Genomic DNA, 18,828 nt, shown 5'->3' on the forward strand with positions numbered 1-18,828 from the left:
GTAATTTATTTAGTTTATTAGTGTGTAAATCGTAACTATGATGATAAGTTACATGATAGCCTAATATAAAGTGATATGGCAAATTTTTGTTAAATATATATTTCTTGTTTCAATCGTTATCGTGTAACATGATTCATAAAACCCTGTTTCAGTGAGTTACACTTTTTGATCTTTTCTGAATTAAATCAATGAGATCTGGGTTTACATTTGAAACTCCAAGAATCAATGTTTTAAGGTGATCATAAGCATTAGATAAATAGACTATTCGTACCGGGTTTTTTTCTACGTATCTGATAAAATATTGATATTATAATTAGTAATATAATGGAGTGCCAACTTAATTGAGAATGTTGTGTGTGTTCACTAGACATACCCCATTTTGGATGTAGTTGGGAGGTTAACTATAGAGGATGAGCAAATACCCCATTTTGTTAATGGAGATTGATACCTCTAGTCTGTTTTTTTCCCAGGAAGAAGATTTATTTCTGGTGATCAAGAAGAAGAGTATAAAAAGAAGACAATTCTATCAGTGTATCTTTTATCTGAATAGTACCAATTACAATGCCAATGCTGCTCTCGTCTGTGTACGAGAAAGTGTTGAAACTTCTCTTTGTTCCCATTTCGAGATGACCTGAAAAAGAGCCTCAATATCAAGTATTGTAACTACTGCAAGCTTTTCTTTCCTAAGAATTTGACTTTTCCACCTCGCAATATTGATTCATCATCTACTATCATTTCAGACGCTTTACATTTCGTAGGTTAGAAAATGTTACAGAAAATTGAAATGGATCAACATATTAATGATTGGTTTGAGAAAAAGACATAAGAAAAGGAATCCTTTCTGATTCGATCAACAATTAAAAGTGGCAATTTCAACAAAAAGGCAATTCGAATTATATATGCTTTGACTGTTATCAATAAATAAACAATTTCTGGAGTTGATATTTGTTGAGGATTCTGCTAGAAATATCAGTTTATCTTCAGTGTTTTCAGCTGGTATCTTTATGGTTATAGAAATGGAATTAAGCCAACTGGTTGATGAAAAAGTGATTGAATATTTTGAACCTTGGGGAAGTAAAATAGTGATCCGTTCAAGATTTCTTTAAACATCAGTCATTATAGTACAAGGATCTTTGCTGCCGCAGGACAAGAGACTAACTTTGGCTTCCAAGTTCTAAGGCAACAAAAAAAAATTCTGATCGTTTCTCTGGTCCGGGGTTATCAAAGGAGAAAAAAATGGGGATTGGATTTGGACTGTACACAAAAACTATAAAAGCAGTGTACAGTTCTATATTTTACTAGGGCTTTTGGGTAGAAAACAACTCCTACCAATGCCAAACCTTGGTCGTTATCCGCTGAATCTCCTTGGTTGTCCTCAATGTGCCAATGCCAAACCTTTAAAGTATCCTTGATTGTGGTACTAAGCATGTTTGAGAGTGCAAGAGATGGTCCAGATAATGTGAGAAGGGTTGTTAAATAGGTTGCCAGAGATAAAATTTACATTGGTTTGCTGAAGGGTAATTGTTTAGCTCCTCGTTCAACAGCATCTCTCCATAATCTGTACCTCACTCCTAGCTTATCATAGGCTACTGGCCAATTCCAGACATTAGCCCCATTAATCATACGTTCTTGCTGGCCAATAACAAGTCGCAGATCCTCGTTCAACACCTGTATATATAGCATTAAAAGTAGGACCAGAAATATTAGTGACAAGCAAGATTGATAGATATCATACACTTCTGCTATTCAAACACTAAAAGTTCAGAGGAAAGACTGCTAAAATAATAGCCACCAGCATGGTTTCAATACCTAAAGTCTTGAAAAACCATATTATAGATAAACAGAAAAGGAAATTAATTTTGCAAAAGCAGAGATTGAAGATGACATATTGCATACTTCTTGTAAGCATTTGGTAACAAAAACCATAATTTAAACGTGCTACATGGGAAATTTGAAGTTAGCTTCTTCAGAAAAGTCATACGCACTATCACAAGATGTTGATCATAGCTATCAAATATTACCAATCTTTTCAGCAAGTCATTCGGACAGACAGCCAAGGATGATTTCAAGGAGGTTTTCAAAAAGTGACTAATGTGCGTTTAACTATCCCTAAAACCACCAATCCACTACCCAAAGAATGGAAAAAGAAGATATTATTTTACCTGTTCTGCAAAATGCCTCCATAAATAATGCATAAAAGGAATGCGCTTCAATACGGGAGCAAAATCTAGTGACATTCTGTATAATAGTCTTGTCTTCTTTCGTGATGAAGGTAAGCATACATGAAGTTGGTGAAGGTGTGTCGCACATTCCTTGGAACTCTGTCCTTCCAGTTTCCCAGGCTTTGATATCCCGATGGTCGATAGCACCATACAAGGTGGTCGAAATTCCATATCAATGGGATAAGGGTCCCAGTATCCTTGGAGACCAGATGCTGGGGTCAAAAACTTCACCAGACTGAAATGTTCAGATTACACACAGTAAGATTATGTATTCAAAATAGATACACAGCATGCATTGCTAGCCTCTGGTCCTTCTATGCTACTGACTAGCAACATATTTAGACAAGTTATTGTTAGAAAGCCACAAGACTCAGACTTTCATCTGACCAGAAAGCAAGGTAGGTTTTGTTGTAGTGTATATGAAAAGAAGAAATGATCAAATACAATTCATAATTAAGGGGCGAAGGCAGAGCACGATGACAACAATCCTTTTGAACGTTTTTGTTTATTAAGACTTGCATATAATTCTAACTTTTCCAACCATTTAAATAAGATGTCTGTAAGCCCAGTCTTTCATTTGCTCATCTGTTGCACTGAAAATGGTTAAGTGCAAAAACTTAAACGAAAACTATTCTGCTTCAACACCAAAATACAAAAGCAATAAAAACACATTTGCCAATCTAAATGCAGAAACAAACCTAGGAACAGTCCATCCCTTGGCGAATGTGGAAGTGTGAGTGAAAGGAGCATGAGCGAGATCCAAAAGATTATCCAAAAGTAGCCCATGTTCAACCGGAAGTTCCATGACAATCTGTCATTTATCAGCATACCAAAAAATTAAGGTGAGACAGTGGGACTTTTACTTCAGTTATAATGTTGTCTAATTTTTTCATCAAGTCACTTAAGCAAAGTTCACATGATTCTTGCAATTGCAACAGCCTTAAAAAACATTTACAGCATACCTCAGCATGAATCTCAAATCCAGAAGGAGGTTCTAAGGAAGGAGGGGTTGCTGTTGGTGGGTCATCACCAGGCCAAACCCAGATCATTCCCTCTTGCTCCAGACATGGCAATGACCTTATCTTCACATTAAGTAATCGCGTAGATGGCATTTTTTCACATTTTCCATCTGTTGTGTATTCCCATCCTGATATATATAAAAAAAATGTTTGAAGAGGTAGAAAAATTTATAAAAACTGTTGGTTAAACACATTTAAGGACTCGATATCAGTCCTAACATATATAGCATGTAAACCATTCATTGATATACATCTCGTTTTTTCAGAAAATATGATAATAGGCGCTTATAAACTTCCTAAACTCTTACTAACCATGGTAGGGACATTGGATACGACCCTCATTCACTGAACCAAGGTGAAGAGGACATGCCCTATGTGCACAGGTGTTCTGGACACATCCTGGATTCCCATATTTTCCACGAAAAAGAACCCATGGCTCCTCAAAGCAATCAATTGGAATCTGGAATGAGAAGTAACAAGACATTAGTAAAAGGATATCTGTTAACTGGTTGGGCAATGAAAACTACAAGATTTCCACGTAAACCCATCAAAGAACACAATCTCATAGTGGACATAGATAAGCTAATTGCCATAAGAAACCAAAAATAAAAGAAGGAAACAATGGTGCCTATCAACCTTATGCAGAATGAGGATATATGTCAATATGTTGTCATTACATAACTGATTGCATAGATGATAAACAATATTATAGTTCTGAACTATAGCTTACCATAGTGTCATCCTTCAGATCAGTGGAGAAAGCAACAGGATACCAGAAATTCTTCAAGCGGAGGTGATATGGTTGAACTGGACCAGACACATCCAAGCTCTTCCGGGGCAACTTCCTCTTCACAGTATCTAATGATTGTATTGATATACTAGAAGAAGGGGATGCTAGGTTGGATTCTGTTGTGATACTATCCTCTAACAGCTTATCGTTAACCAATTCCTCCATGTAAGCTAGTTTATCCAAAGCAGCAGCAACCCTTGCTTCAGATATATGTACCTGTTATTTCTCATGGATCAGAATCAAAACAGGCTACGACCAGAGTGGAACCTCCTGTGATTATTCTTTTTTTGTATGATTATTATAAACATACTTATGGTAATTAATTTGCGTCTGACTCTGATTATTTTTTTGAATGCAAACTAATCAGTTGAATAGCCCAGAATCATTGGAATTTTTTTAATTTTTGTTGATGCATACTGTCCTATTAGAAATTAATTCAATCACAGTTTAATTAACTGCTAATTTTGCCCACCTGTTTGTGAGCTTGTGCTAGTTCTCCTTGCAATTCAGCAAGCTCCTTCTTCATGGTGCCAATAGACTTGTATTCACGAGCTAGAGGATTCAACACTTCCACTACCTACAACCATTTCCAACAAAGTGAGAACTACCATAATGAAGCACCAAAAGCTTCCCAAAAGATTAAATTGAAAAAATATATATATTAGGTAAACAGTAAATATTTCACAAATAGCAGATTTTCTTGTCAAAAATAACTAAACAAACAACCAAAATGAGAAGTTCAAAACATGCGTCAAGTAGTAAATAGTACAACACGTATAAGCATAGCACAACTTCTGAGTTCATAGAAAGAAGAATATCAAGTTGAGATCGAAGAAGACCTTTTCATGAAGAAGCATGATTGTGAGCAAATCTTGCCGGGCCCGCCAATCACAGTACTGAATATCATATCTAGCCACTTCCAAGGCCTGATAGACATCTAAAAACTTTCCTTTACATTGTGGGACTTTAGACCTTGGATCCTCTACATCAAAGAGAGTGCCCCACGGGCTCTTCTTATCCTCCAAGCTACTTTCTTCCCCAAACACAGCAAACACACCAAAGCCCCCTCTAACGCCCTGAAACTGCACCAATCTCGAAATTTAAGCCACAGATCAACTGACTTTAGATTTTTTAGTAAGCACTAAGCAGGACAAACAAAACGATGATTTCCAAGGTTGAAACCAACATCAAAGTTAACTAAAGATTAACAAATCAGTAAACTCATTTGGCTTAGCAGAAGTATTATACATTTATTACGCCTAAGTTTATTTTTCACTAGTGAAGGCAAGTGACTATATTAAACCTATAAACAATGCAATATACTTGAGGATCATTGAACTTCAATAAAATTTAGAATTGACGCAGATAATTTGAGCTTAAAATAGATTAAAAAAAAATCTTTCTGGCTTCACAGCGACAAAATATTAAAAAAAAAAATGACAAGTCAACCACTATAAACACTAAATTTTCTTCAAAATTCAACAACTACTCAGATAAACTAAGCCCATAAAAAAAAAGCAAAAAAGCAGTACCTTTTTAGAACTAATATTGCATGATCTGCACAAAGAGATTGGCAAAGACAAAGCACCAACACTAGCTATGACGGCCATGGCGTTTCAAAAAAAAAAACTTGTTCAATAGCCGTTTGGGGCAGAGGAGGAAAGAGAAAGAAAGAAAGAGAGGGACAGAAGTACAAGCAAAACCAAAGGGATTTTGTTGGATAAGAGGTTGGTGTTGCGCGCGATCTTGGCAAGCCTCCTGTGGCATGCCACGTGGAAAATGTGGACACGAATGTCATACACGTGGCATGTTGGCTTTCCACATGCTTTGAGGGTCTGCGAGAGAAGAGTATCTTTGTTTTTGTGGGCCTTTCATATATCTGCTTCTTGCCAACTCGGATGCTCTAGATAGCTTTCTCGATCTCGCTATCTGTTGTGGTTTTTTTTTTGTCCCCTCGTTTTCTACTTCAAAAAGCTTCTTCCATTTTACTTTTTAATAAATTCGAATCCCAATTTTTTTTTTATAATGTTTTAATGCGCAATGACAATCCTTTAAATTGCTTTGAATAGGAAAAACAATAGGGACACCACAAATACTCTTGGCTAAAATTATAAGTTGGCGGAATAAATTTAGGAATATTCCTATTTTCTTTTAAAAGGAATATACCCAATCTTTAAGAATAAAAATTGGGTCTTTTGAGTATAATATTATGCTATTTAAATTTAGATTTTTTTAAATTTTAGAATCAAATTAATTTAACTTTAAATTATTTTGAGTTAGATTTTTAAAATTTAATTATTTTATAATCAAGTTATTTCAAATTTAAATTATTTCGATTTTAAATTGAATAAGTTGATTATTGATTTTTTTCATCAAATCAAATTGAATCAATTCAATTTTAAAAAGATCAAATAATTTTTTTTAAAATTAGATAATTTTTAGAGTTTTACGTGTAAATTTTTTATCTCTTTGTCATTTCCTCCTTGCCCTTGACAGTTTCAACCAGCCTCCATAAAATAAATATGAGTTCTAAATTACAAAAATTTTCAAGAAAAGAAAGGTGGAAGAAAAGAATAATCAAAATATGATTCTTTTTTTCTTCTTAGCTAGTTTAGCGTGGGACAAACTTTAGCTTACTCATTAATTAGGGAATTTGAGAAAAATAAATGCTACAATTATGTGGAGAATACAATGTTAATCAACTTCAGTTATTCCATATTCATAATACGCATCTTATGTTGCATTAGCCAACAGTCAAGTAACGCGTTAATAAATTGTTAGACACTTGGGATTTGTTTGTCTGAGTAGATAGAAAAATAAAGAAACAAAAAATTAGAGGAAAAAAGAAATTAAAACATGAAAATTATATATATATATATATATATATTTATAGTATGCTTGATAAGAAAGGTCAAAAAATAATAATAATAATTTTTATTTATTATTTGGTACAACTAAAAATCGAAAAAGAAATAAAAATATATTATTGTATTATTATACTTTTGTAAATTAAGATAAAAGATAAAAATTTTAAAAATATATTTAAAATAATTTATTTTTGTGAATAAAAATAAAGAATAATTTTTTTATGAATTTGCCTTCTCTCATCACTACCAGATCAAAAATCTGTACAACTTATAATTTTTCTCACACAAATCTTTTTAGAAATATTTCATTAAATGACACAAAATAATCTCCCTTAATTCTTTTTTACAGATATTTTTCTTTTTATCTTTGAGATTGAATCTCACAAGAACATTATCAAATCATATGACTCAATTAAAGTAGATAATACTGATGACTCAGATGAGATAATATTTCCTCAAATCTTCGTAACAGATCTAACAGTTGAAGTTTCAGATGATACTCTTCTTTTTAAAATTACCAGATTTAAATTTAATCATGTTGGACCAATAGAATAAAATTTTTATTGAAAAACTCTTGAAGTTCAATCACAAATAAAATGACAATAATCCCAATATCATTTTAAAAATTTTGATCTAAATCAATAATTAAAAATAATAAATTATAATTTTATATCAAAAATAAACAACTCACACCTTAACCTCTTTCTTAAATACACTTATCGTTCTTTAAACGATGCTCATGTAGAAAAGTCACTATGCAGCTAACCACGTGTCCAGCTTTTCTCTTTCCTAGTTTTATTCTGTCTTTTTTTTTTTTTTTTTTGCTTGAGAGAGGTCAAAGTCGAAATTTTAAGTTGACGGTAAAAGGCGGGGCCAGCTGTTGTTGATCCCAATTGCAACAAATGTGATCAATAATAATAATTAAATAAAACAGAGGGTTGTTGAAGAAGCGAGGAAGGAAATTTATGGGTTTAAATTTTAATGAGAGATTCGGAAGAAGAAGGAGGATTTACCATGAAATTTTTGTCTTGTTCTCTCATCTTTACATGTTTCATTTTCAGTTTTAAATTTGGTTGGTTTGTGGGGCTGAAAAATCTTATGCCATCCAATCCAATCAAATCAAACCCCAAACTTGGAAAAAATTAGATAACGTGAATCTCTATTTTTGTAGAAATTGGAACTTTGATTTTTCCCTTATCAAAAATCTAAATGCCAAAGTTAGAGGTGGTCAAGTTCCATTTTGTCAAAAATTTGGTTCCAACTTCCAATTATAGGAAGAAACTAAAATACTAATTCTATTTCAAGTTGACAATTTACACGAATTGATGTAAGAACTATACAACTTCAAATTCACATTTAAAGGATTTAAAATTATACAATTGGAAATAACTCAATCACATACCATCAAAGCCATTATTTCTCGAAATTAAATTTTTAATCGTAATTTACTATATTATAATTTTTTATAATCCGGTCAGAGGTATATTATATTATAATTTATAAATTATTTTTCTAAAAAAAATACATAATTTATTCTATATATTTCTATAAAAAATTATACTACTATATTATAAAAAAAAATAACTATATAACTAAATTTTAAAAAAGAAAATAAAGGGAATTCTGAATACATCTGCGACGGTACAACCTGCAAAGCAAAGCCAAAGACAAGTGGGCAAAGCATGCCGAGTAAAGTTTGCGGGTGAGAAAAGCAATCTGATCTCTTTGACTCGAACAAATGTTAAAGGTATCGGCCTTTCACCCTTGAAAGAGGCAACTGTCTCTCTTTCCTTCTATCTCTCTCTCTCTCTCTCTCTCTCTCTCTGTCTCTCTCTCTTCACTGTTTAGTACTATTCACCCTACGTTCAAAGAGCCATAGCAATGCCTCGGAGCAGCGACAAGGCTGCGACTTTCTTTTCAGCAACTCTCCTTCTATGGTTGGTTTCTGTTTCCTTCGAAATCGTGTTCAACAAGCGGAGAGAGCTCCTTTTCATCGTTGCTGGTGCTTGCTTTTACCAAATAGCCAATTGGGTTATTAGAGTTTGTGTCTCTCGTGACCCTCTCTTTGTTAATACCTCTGTCTCTCTCCTTCACTCCTCAATAACTTCAACTTCAGGTCCCCACCGTTCCCTCTCTTTCTCTTCGTTTTTGGCTTTTGCTTTACTTATGCTGACCTGGGTATTTGTTTCTTTTCTCTTTCCATGTTTTAATTTTATGTTTTTTTTTTTTTTTTTTGGTAGCTGAGCTCAGCTTTTCTGCCTGTTGAAGGGTCGTTTGCCTATCTGTTGGTGCTTTCATTTTTATTTTCTATGCTTTCATTAATTGTAGCAGAGCTTTAGCTTCCTGTGAGCATAGGTTATATATATAATGTATAAATTTTGAGTATGCCATTAAATTAAAAAACCTAGGCCTGTGCTTGCTAATGTTTTTCTTGGGAATTTAAAAGGTGTAAATAATTGCAGTGTTGAGTTTGGTTAGTTATTTTGCAGCCATCATATGATCCGTGTTTACTTTGCATTTAGAATTTGGTATGTAAAAGGTATAGGAAGTTGGATATTTTGGAATTAAGGGCCTATATTTGTTTCAAAGCACTGCAGTTGGGTTTTATATTTAAGAGTTAAATTGCACAAACTGAAGATTTCAGAACGAAGTTGGGTTTTTTATTTAAGAGTCTCTGGCAATGGCTATGCATCTTTCTTTGTGGGGTAGATGTACGAATCAACTCTTTATTATTCAATCATTATAGTGCACCCCTGATAAGAGGGTTCAAAATACTGGTTATGTGTTGGTAAAAATGTACCCAATGCTCATACATTGTGGTATTCCTTTTGTTTCTGAAGAGTTTTTTCTTTGGTTGAGCTACTTTTGTTCTTAGCTTTATAAGATTTGATTTATTTCTACTTTCTCTGCAGTCGTTTTCATTTTGGTTAATCAGTGGTTCAGAACTGGTTTCAAGATGATGTTTGATCATACACAACTTGTTGAGGGAACTTGGCCTTGGGCATACCAGGCTCTGTGCTTCTCATGTGGTTACTTTGCATATGATCAGTGGGATATGCTGCATTACCGACTATATACTGGTTTTATCCCTGCCATTCTAATGCATCACCTGATACTCCTTATTTGCTTTACTCTTGCATTGTATCGACATATCACCATCAACTACCTTATTCTCACTCTTAGTTGTGAGGTATGTTTCAATTTCTTTTCTGCTAAAACTTTATAAGAATAATGGCTTAATTGGTAAGCATTACTACAGGTTTCCTTGTATAGAAACATAGATTATGCCAGCTTGAGATCTTAAGGATGAAAATCAAACATAATTTTAGTATTAAGTGTTTTTAGTTCAAGGTAAATAATTACAGTTTTAACTTATACGTGGCTCTATGTGTGCTATGGTAGTGACTAAGATGGACTTGTCTCAAGGTGCATTGAATCATGAAGCCATTAACCTAATATAGCAGAATCTAGCTACTTGCAGCTTAAGTAATTTCCTTAAGTTTAAAACTCTACGCTACAGATTGAGTAATTGGATTGGACAAACAGTTAAAATGCAAAGCATAGTTTGGTAGACAGACATTCATTGATGATATGTGCACCTTATTGGAGGATATATCTAGGTAGGGCGGCTTAATTGGGCTTCTCAGATCTAGTTTAATGCAAGCATAAGTGGCCCTTGATGCTAGTGGTTGCAGCTGAGGAATCCTTTTTTGTCTTTTATTATTATTATTTTTGGATAACTGAGATGTGGTGTGTTTCATTATGATATCTGATGTTCATGATATATGAGAACTGTAAGCAACCTTTTTTTCTATTCTTTCATAGAGGAAGTGGTGTGACAATATATTGCATTGAGTTCTGGATCCTGCATACCTAATGGTTTTAAGTTTTAACAAAAATTTGTAAATGATTCAATACTTAATAGTAAAACTAAACCCCAATATTTGGAAAATTTTGAAGTTTTTTTAAGCAATGCTAGCAAGCATGTTGATGCTGTTGCAGAACGCTAAAGGGTATTCTTGTTTTGATGTTTCAGCTGCATTCTGTCTTTCTACATGTAAGGAAAGTGAGACGGATGGCTGGTATTCGTGATGCTAAGAGTAGAATTGTGAAGGTAGAATGGATTCTTAATTGGATCATGTTTGTTTTCGCAAGGCTTATATCTCACATTCTGATAACAGTAAAGCTAATCAAAGATGCTCCCAAGTTTGAAAATGGTGTTGAATGGCCACTTGCCCTGTTTGGAATGGCCGGAATGAATTTGCTTAATGCTTTTCTTGGCATCGACCTCTTCAATGCTTTCAAGAAAGAGAAAAAACCCCTGCAGCATTATCAGTGACGAGGTGAATGACTGACAGAAAGACTTTGCTAAATCTTAAACTCAACTTTTTTTTTCATTGATTTCGCACAGGAAGACATTTCCGACATTTCCAGTTTGGAATGTGGTAAATTGTTGTTAACCTGATGCATATATCTCTGTAAATTATGTACAAGGGAAAATATGATTTGTTTTCCACTTTTTTTTTTTTTCTGAAAGATTGTTTTCCACGTTCGTATATCTGAATATGTTTGAAAGACTAAAAATCTAGTTACAGATGTTTTTATCAGGCTGTTCTCTACATACTTATTTCAGTTGTCTTTGGCTTGTATTTGCAAACTACTTTTCAAGTTACAGTAATTTTTATCCCTTTAATTTTAGGTGAGATTATTAGTCATTAAATGCATTATGGGGGGAGAAAGATGAAGTGTTTCATTGAAAGTTTGAAATGCCTGATTCTTGCAGCAGAGAAAAAGGAAAATGATCACTCAAAAAAAAAAAAAAAGAAAAGAAAAGAAAGAAAGAAAAGAGAAGGGTAACACTTTGATTGAAGCTTGAAGAAATCTTATGATGAACAAAAGAACGGAAAACTGGGATTTAGAAGAAAAGAGAGGGAACCAAATAGAGTAATAAATTTTAGAAGGTCCCACCGGGAGTCGAACCCAGGTCGCTGGATTCAAAGTCCAGAGTGCTAACCACTACACCATGGAACCTTGGTGTAAGTAAACTGTAGAATGAATGTAATATCTCTAATTTTCTTATATAATGCAAGACCACTTGATATAATGTTTATAATTTAAATAAAACAAAATTTACTAACAGCCGAAGAAGATGGGAAAACAATGACTTTGGCTCCACCTGCAGAATTAAGATAGAATTTAGGCCTAGTATTATTTTCTTTTTTGGAACTACAAGGTTATATATTTCTAATTTATAGGCTTAGCCTAGGTCCAAGCAAGGTATTTTTCCTTCCAAAAAAAAATCTATAAAGCTAAAAGTTTTCACTCTTTGCTGTATGTCAAAGGGGACTTCATTACCTTATAAAAAAAAAAATCTTTTTACCCATGGTTATTTCATTATTTTTTTTCATACTTTAAATTTAGTGTCTCATCTCCAAATATAACTCATGTAGGAAATAGTGAGTTTCATGGAACAACGTGGGGTGATGGCGCAGTTGGCTAGCGCGTAGGTCTCATAGCTTCTGAGTAATCCTGAGGTCGAGAGTTCGAGCCTCTCTCACCCCAAAATAAAGCTTTTTTTGTCTCCCTTGTAGCCGTCCTTCTATCCTTCTCAGTTTATTTGGTCAACTGCTTAATCCGACGTCACATAGAAAAGAGAGTATATTTACACTTGAATTAATAAGAAAGATTAAAGAAACATGTACTCTTGGATTACTTTATTCCTTTTTGAAGGATCTTTGATTACTTATTCCAAGAACAATGACCATAGAATATTACAATCTCCTGCTTCGAGAACTTAGAATCCATATCAAATTAGCTGTAACCTGCAGGTTAGACAGCAACTTCATTTACAAGCCTTTATAGACAACATTGCAGCAAAACCAACAATGTTCCATACTCCACACTCCATCCCATTATTCTTTTCCTGTTTTTGCTGAGAAACCAACCACAACCTCCTTCGTTAAAATGGATTGAATGATCAACCACAACTAAATAACTTGAAGAAATTACTGTTTTTCCTTTTTCCTACAGGCCTATTTTGATTCTTTTAAAGCTAACATGATCAAAATCTAACAGGAAACAGGAAATGCAACTGTCAAGTAACAGAAAAGAGTGAAGGAAAAGGCCAAACACATGCTGCAGTTTTCTTGTCATAAAAAGATACAGAATGCATAACCCCCAAGCATTAGAAATTTAATATTTCACTTTGAAACTTCTATATCCAGGGTCCAGACAACCATTCATGTATAATGAGACAACCTAATACTGAACTAATTAATGGTGATTAAACAGCATTTAATCAGTGTATTTCAAATGACAAACAATTTCTTTGTTTTACAACTGATCTAAAGTCTCTTAAATTTCTAGTTGTATCCCATTCTTACTCCGAGTGAAAAATTTTGCAAATCCATTTCGATTCTTCTCTGAGCTGGCATGATTCGATGACACAATTGATGAAGATGAGGATGAAGAAGGTGGTGTGTTTCCATCGTTCTTATTTACTGAAGGACCAGAACGGTTAGCACTAACTCTTGGAGACTCTGTATCTCTTTTGGGTGAATATGTTTCATTAGAATGTAATTTCCAAGGTTCTCCACCAGCTTTAGGAATCAATGGTCCTCCTCTAGAGAACTCAGGTATGCCCGTGGTGTCAATTAAAAAGTCTTCGAGTGTTGCAAGAGATTTCAGTTGCTGCCCTAAAGATGCTATCGTTTTTTGACACTCTGCAAGTTTTCCAGCAGCTACAGCTAAATCCTCCTGCCATAGGGTCTCATGACTATTAGAAAGATGGAATATACCATAATTCTAAAACTCTCCATTAATCAATAATTAATGGGGAAATAGAGATGCGTTAAGATTGTGTAAATGCATGATGACCGAAGAGTTACCTGTTTTATCTTCAATTCAACGTTTGACTTAGCAGTTTGCTGGAGCTCGGCTTCCTGTTGCTTTCTCGACAGTTCTTTTTCCAATTCTTGACACTTGACTGAAATTTGTGATGAAAATAACCTTTCCTTTTCAATTTCTGTTTCTAATGAATCAATCTTTGCAGACATCGTCTGGGCCACTGCTTCGATGCTAATGAGTTGAGACTCAAGAAGTTGCTTTGATTCATTTGCATTAACTGAAACTTGCTCTGACAAGGTCCTTTCCTTTTCGATTTCCGCTTCTAATGAGTCAATCTTTGCTGACATTGTCTCTGCATCTGTTTCCATGCTACTGAGTTGAGACTCAAGATTTTGCTTTGCATCATTTGCCATGCAAAGCTCCCTTTGCAGCTCCTCCAATTTTATTTCTGTGTCCCTCAACTGTAGTTCTGATGCTTCAAGACTTTCTTGACTTATGGCAAGAGCAATTTCTAGTTCAGCCTTCTCAACTTCTATCTTTTCCAACTTCTCTTCAAGTTCCACCTTTTGATGAATCATGGCTTCAAGCTCGGCCTTCAATAAACTATCACCATCATTTGATTGTTTGGCAGTAGCTTTCGATTCAAGACATTGATTCTTGCTCTTGGTTTCAGGCAATGCAGCAAGTCGCTCCATCTCAAGAAAATCATCCATTAGATCAATCTCAATAGAAGAACCAGGAAGATTTCTGTTGATAACCTTTTCATTTTTGAATTGATCAAGTTCAGCAATTAAGGCTGATGCCCATGAGTCAGAACAGCTAGGTTCTCCTTTGTTTGCCTCCAAGACACTCATTTTGTGGGTATCAATATCCACCACATTAAGCTGTTCACCACTGTCCGATTGACTATCTGTAAGGGATTCAACATAAATTGAGGCAGCTGGGGATTTATGGTCATTAACAAAGGATGATTTACAACCTAAGGCTTTGAGTCTTCGGCACTCTGCCTCGAGCTTTGCTATCTTCTTTATGCTCTCTAAGTGTTGTTTGCTAGCAGTTTCAGCTGCTTGTGTGCTTAAGTCCCTTTCAATTGTTCTGACTTCCATCTCTTCCAAATGAGATGAGAGCTCAAGCTTGAGGGCTGAATTTTCCTTCTCCAAAGCTTCAATCTTATGCCAAAGGTCAGGACTGAAGTGAGGAGGGGGCTCAGACTTTACAGATTCAGCCTTATTTTGGAACTCAAGCAACTGGCTCTCAAGTTCAAATTTGGCAGTCTCCCAATCCTGGGTAGTCTTTGCAACAGCGTCATGGATCTTCTGCTCCTGCTCCTCTCTTGCCTGTCTTAGCTGCCTAACACATTCCTTAAGAGCTCCATCAAGATGGCTCACCCGATCTTCTAGTGCTGAGTTTTGCTGAACTGCAGCCTCAAGTTTTTGTTTTAACACCACTACTTCATTTTCAGCCTTTTCCCAACCTGAAGTTCAATAGAGAAAATTAACTAGAACATAGTAAGTAGATTGTAACTAAGAAAACAAAGATGAATGTGAAAAAAGAATTAAACCATTTAGACATATTCCCTAAAATGGAAGTGATACCAGCAATAGCTTCTTCAGCAACTTTCGCATGTTGCTTCACCAAGTCCTCTTTGGCACTGACATTAACTAGAGCAGCCGATAATTTCTCTGTCAAGCTCCTAATGCTATCATTAACATCTTCAGAATTGGCTGAAGCTTTTGACAACACTTCAGGTGATTGTGTGTTATTATTAGGTGATGCCTTGAAAGCCTCCTGCTTCAACAATTAAAGATATGAAAATCAATCTCAAATGGAAAAGTGTAAATGGATTCTGGATCAAATAATTAGAAAATGACCAACTTAATAGAAAACTCAAGCACAATTTTAACTCCACCAAAAACAAAAAATTGGTTTTGATTGCTCGCAAGCAAAAAAAAAAGAAAAAGAAAGAAAATAAATCCTTAAGAGAGAAAGGAGGGGGGGGGGGGGGGGAGGTGGATTAGCATGTGCATGTTTGCCAAAGTGAGAAAATATGTCCAGCCAATAGTGTTAATGAGGATCCAACCCTTTTAACTGCCTTTCTTCCTCAAAAAAGCATTCTTGTTTGTCAATGCTTTAATCTGTCCGTGGAAATATAAATGTTTTATTCACTAAGGTGAAGACATTCAGTTATATACTTTCCTAAGAATACAACAATTTGTCTTTGTTAGTAAAGCAGCATGACCACGAAGAGTAGCAAAGCAGCTCAGACTCTATCCGAGAACAGAAACATGGAAGCTTTAGCAGGAGAAGAGACGGTAACTAACTGTCTCAACCTGTCTAGTTAACATGCTGCACAACATGCTTTCAATCAACATGTAGCTTTAGCATTACCTGCCGGAACAACCATTTAGGTTTCTTTACATTAACTTCCATCTATTTTGACTAAAAGCTCCTATTTAGTTAAACAATAATTTTAAGGTACCCAATCCAATTACAACAATGAATTATTCATTAAGATCATTTAACATGTATCCTATAATCCTCAAGGCACCACTAGAAATCACACTGAAAGCACCTTAAAAGACAACTTTAGCCCCCTAATAAGCCTTCCTGTGCTCAATACTACAATTCTTCTTTCGCCTAAGTAGGAAAAAAAGCTAAACTAGGAGATTTGTCTTAATAGTTGACCGAGGATTATTATGTCAACTATCCAGGTCACATCATGTTGTCGTATAAAATATGGCAATCCCAGTCAGTCTGTGAAGTTTAACTCGAACCAAACTACAAGCTATTTCCTTATGCCACTTAGCTACTCTTTTCATACTATTTAAATGCTGGGCAAGATTCAACTTGACAGCCAAAAACATGAAAAGCAAATAGGTGTGGTCTAAAATCAAATCACAAAAGTTTGATTGAGATTAACAGAAGTCTTAAGGCAAAAGAACTTCAAGCATCTAACGCAATTATCAGATGAGAGAATTTTATCACCCCATTAATGCGTTATAACTCAAATATCCACTTGACAAGAGAAACAGAAGAGAACTATGTTGAAAAATATGAAAAATAATTCAGAGCCCATCAGAACCTTTTTTTAGGAAAAGGAGCAGAAGTAAAAATTGTTATCAAGGGATTTTTGCCAATAGTGTACGGGAGATGAGAGGTAAAATATATGAATGATACAAACAGAAAATCTCCAGAATTCAAATTAATGGAAGCATGGCATCAGAATCTAGGAATTAACCCATGAGAAAAACAAAATTTAACCAACAACATTCAATTCCAAACCAAAAAACAAAAGGGAAACATTCAAGCCTTTTGAAAGTCAATACTTTGAATGAGGAGCATAGAGGAGGTTGTCCACCTACCTGATCATCAGAATATCTCTCTGAATGCGAAGATATGGATCCAGAACTCTCAGTTTCACCAGGACTCCTCTCAGAAGACTTCCTCTTCCACAACCATTTCCGTTTTTCCATAGCAAACTCAATAGTCCAACACCAATCAGTTCATCAGACAGAGACTATTCATCTGCACAAAAGGAAAGAGCAAACCTTTGTTCAAGATGTCACCATATACCCACCAGAAAATCCTCTTAAACAAAAAGATAGGAAGGGCAACCTAGGACAAAACCTATTTCTCTAAAAGAATATGAGCAAACCCCTGAAAAAGCAGAACTTTCAACAATCTAAAACATTAAAAAAAGTAACAACATTACTTGGCTTATCATTTTCTCAGCTTTGCTTCAAATCTAACCCTCTAACTGTCCAATCCCAACAAGAACAGATAACACTTTTAAATACCCAAAAAAATTTCTTTATTCTTTGTAACAGAAGGAAAGGAAAATTATTCCCAGAATACTTTGCCTGAAGAATAGAAGAATATGGAAGATTTAATAACCATACATAGTATCTCAAATGTCACCACAAGCCTACTACTTGAATCACAAAAATAGAACTACCCATCTCATTTTTCAAATCTTTCAAGAAAACTCCACTACCAAGAAAAATAAATCACAATCAATGTAACAGTAGATGAAGAGAAATACCCAGAAATAGAAAACCCAATAAAAACGATCCAAACCTGAGGTTAACATGAAAGCTAAAGAGCTCAAAAGCCTCTTTTTCAAATTTCAATAAAAAATAAAACCCAGATATACAACCAACTCAAGATATCAAATAAAAGAAAAAAAAAATAAAGAAAAAGGAACAACTTGAAGGAATCAGAGCAGCTGAGCTGACCCAGATCAAATACCTTTTGACTGGAGGTGAAGAAAGAAACCTTAAACAAGATGGAAAAGCAAAGTTGGGTTCAGTTAAATCTTAGTTTTAAGGGAAAATAACATTAAAACGAACACTGCAAGAAAAGCTCAGGAATGTCGGTAAATTAATCAGCTAAAAAAAACACTACTATATCAAGTTTTCAGAAAATGTAGGCTTCTATTTCTTGGCCTTTTCTTTGCTTTTCTTTTTTTTTTTTTTTTCGCTTGGGTTTTCTTTTTTATTCAAATGTATTTAACAAATATATAAAAACAGATAACAGCATGTGCTTTGTGAATGTGAAGCTGTGATGATGAGCTGAAGGAGTTGGAAACCTCGAACTCAAAAACCAACCTTTCCCTCTTTTTTAATTAAAAAATCAGCTTTTTCAGCTTTTTCCTGTTTAAAAAAATTCAAATTACTTTATTGCATTTGTCTTTTTTTTTTTTAATTTAGTTTTTGAAATGAAGCTGGCTTTTTATTCCCGCTCACGGAAGTGGATTATTAACTGTGGAATAGTAGAAACATTAATGGGCGGCTTCCATTCGTTTCACCGTTAAATGTTTATAGGTGTCTTAAAAAACACAGTTGCAGGAAAGAAAAAAGAAACTTTTTTTCCGCTGTCTGCTTCCTGAATTTTTAGTACTCTGTCTGTCTCAGTGAGAGTGTCTCCCTGTCTCTCAGTCTCTCAGTCTCTCAGTCTCAGCCTTTGCTTTTTGAACTGTTGCTTTGCTTGTCCTTTTGGTACAGTGGAAGGAATCCAATGAGATGGTGTCACTGCCTCAGCCTACTGGCTAAGTTTTTTGGTTTCTTAAGATTCGTGCCAATTCA

General features: G+C 34.6%; 3 protein-coding genes and 2 non-coding genes across 9 annotated transcripts; 2 read left to right on the forward strand and 3 right to left on the reverse strand.

Moving 5' to 3' along the window:
* Positions 1-1,066: 1,066 nt before the first annotated feature.
* LOC111312296 (chlorophyllide a oxygenase, chloroplastic-like) lies at positions 1,067-5,717 on the reverse strand. 2 transcript variants are annotated; one of them, XR_016344119.1, is made up of 10 exons: positions 5,564-5,717; positions 4,871-5,113; positions 4,504-4,608; positions 3,972-4,247; positions 3,554-3,701; positions 3,185-3,369; positions 2,921-3,033; positions 2,163-2,457; positions 1,396-1,668; positions 1,067-1,340 (listed from the first exon to the last, which is right to left on the reverse strand). XR_016344119.1 is itself a non-coding variant. In XM_022912444.2 (9 exons), the coding sequence occupies exons 1-9, from the start codon at positions 5,639-5,641 to the stop codon at positions 1,498-1,500; spliced, it is 1,614 nt and encodes a 537-aa protein (XP_022768179.1). In that variant the 5' UTR covers positions 5,642-5,717; the 3' UTR covers positions 1,067-1,497. The 2 variants fall into 2 exon arrangements, 1 of the variants encoding a protein (XP_022768179.1); XM_022912444.2 differs by having other exon boundaries at positions 1,067-1,668.
* A 2,942-nt stretch (positions 5,718-8,659) lies between these two features.
* LOC111312297 (uncharacterized) lies at positions 8,660-11,505 on the forward strand. 2 transcript variants are annotated; one of them, XM_089764881.1, is made up of 4 exons: positions 8,660-9,014; positions 9,811-10,088; positions 10,935-11,012; positions 11,080-11,505. In XM_089764881.1, the coding sequence occupies exons 1-4, from the start codon at positions 8,780-8,782 to the stop codon at positions 11,080-11,082; spliced, it is 594 nt and encodes a 197-aa protein (XP_089621007.1). In that variant the 5' UTR covers positions 8,660-8,779; the 3' UTR covers positions 11,083-11,505. The 2 variants fall into 2 exon arrangements, with proteins under 2 accessions (XP_089621007.1, XP_022768180.1); XM_022912445.2 differs by having other exon boundaries at positions 8,664-9,014; positions 10,935-11,505.
* Positions 11,506-11,857: 352 nt separating this feature from the next.
* On the reverse strand, positions 11,858-11,929 carry TRNAQ-UUG (transfer RNA glutamine (anticodon UUG)). The gene has a single exon. It is a non-coding gene; the product is annotated as a tRNA-Gln (tRNA).
* Positions 11,930-12,375: 446 nt separating this feature from the next.
* On the forward strand, positions 12,376-12,460 carry TRNAM-CAU (transfer RNA methionine (anticodon CAU)). The gene is given in 2 exon segments: positions 12,376-12,413; positions 12,425-12,460. It is a non-coding gene; the product is annotated as a tRNA-Met (tRNA).
* Positions 12,461-13,082: 622 nt separating this feature from the next.
* On the reverse strand, positions 13,083-18,390 carry LOC111311232 (filament-like plant protein). Of its 3 annotated transcripts, none has more exons than XM_022910605.2 (5): positions 17,993-18,390; positions 17,107-17,269; positions 15,340-15,532; positions 13,786-15,218; positions 13,083-13,654 (listed from the first exon to the last, which is right to left on the reverse strand). In XM_022910605.2, the coding sequence occupies exons 2-5, from the start codon at positions 17,215-17,217 to the stop codon at positions 13,253-13,255; spliced, it is 2,139 nt and encodes a 712-aa protein (XP_022766340.1). In that variant the 5' UTR covers positions 17,218-17,269; positions 17,993-18,390; the 3' UTR covers positions 13,083-13,252. The 3 variants fall into 3 exon arrangements, with proteins under 3 accessions (XP_022766340.1, XP_089621012.1, XP_089621009.1); XM_089764886.1 differs by having other exon boundaries at positions 15,340-15,535; positions 17,993-18,233; XM_089764883.1 differs by having other exon boundaries at positions 15,340-15,535; positions 17,107-18,341.
* Between the last annotated feature and the right edge of the window lie 438 nt (positions 18,391-18,828).

This window comes from Durio zibethinus, chromosome 1 (genome assembly GCF_047325235.1).
Source record: "Durio zibethinus cultivar Kanyao isolate XHJ-2024 chromosome 1, ASM4732523v1, whole genome shotgun sequence".
NCBI lineage: Eukaryota > Viridiplantae > Streptophyta > Magnoliopsida > Malvales > Malvaceae > Durio > Durio zibethinus.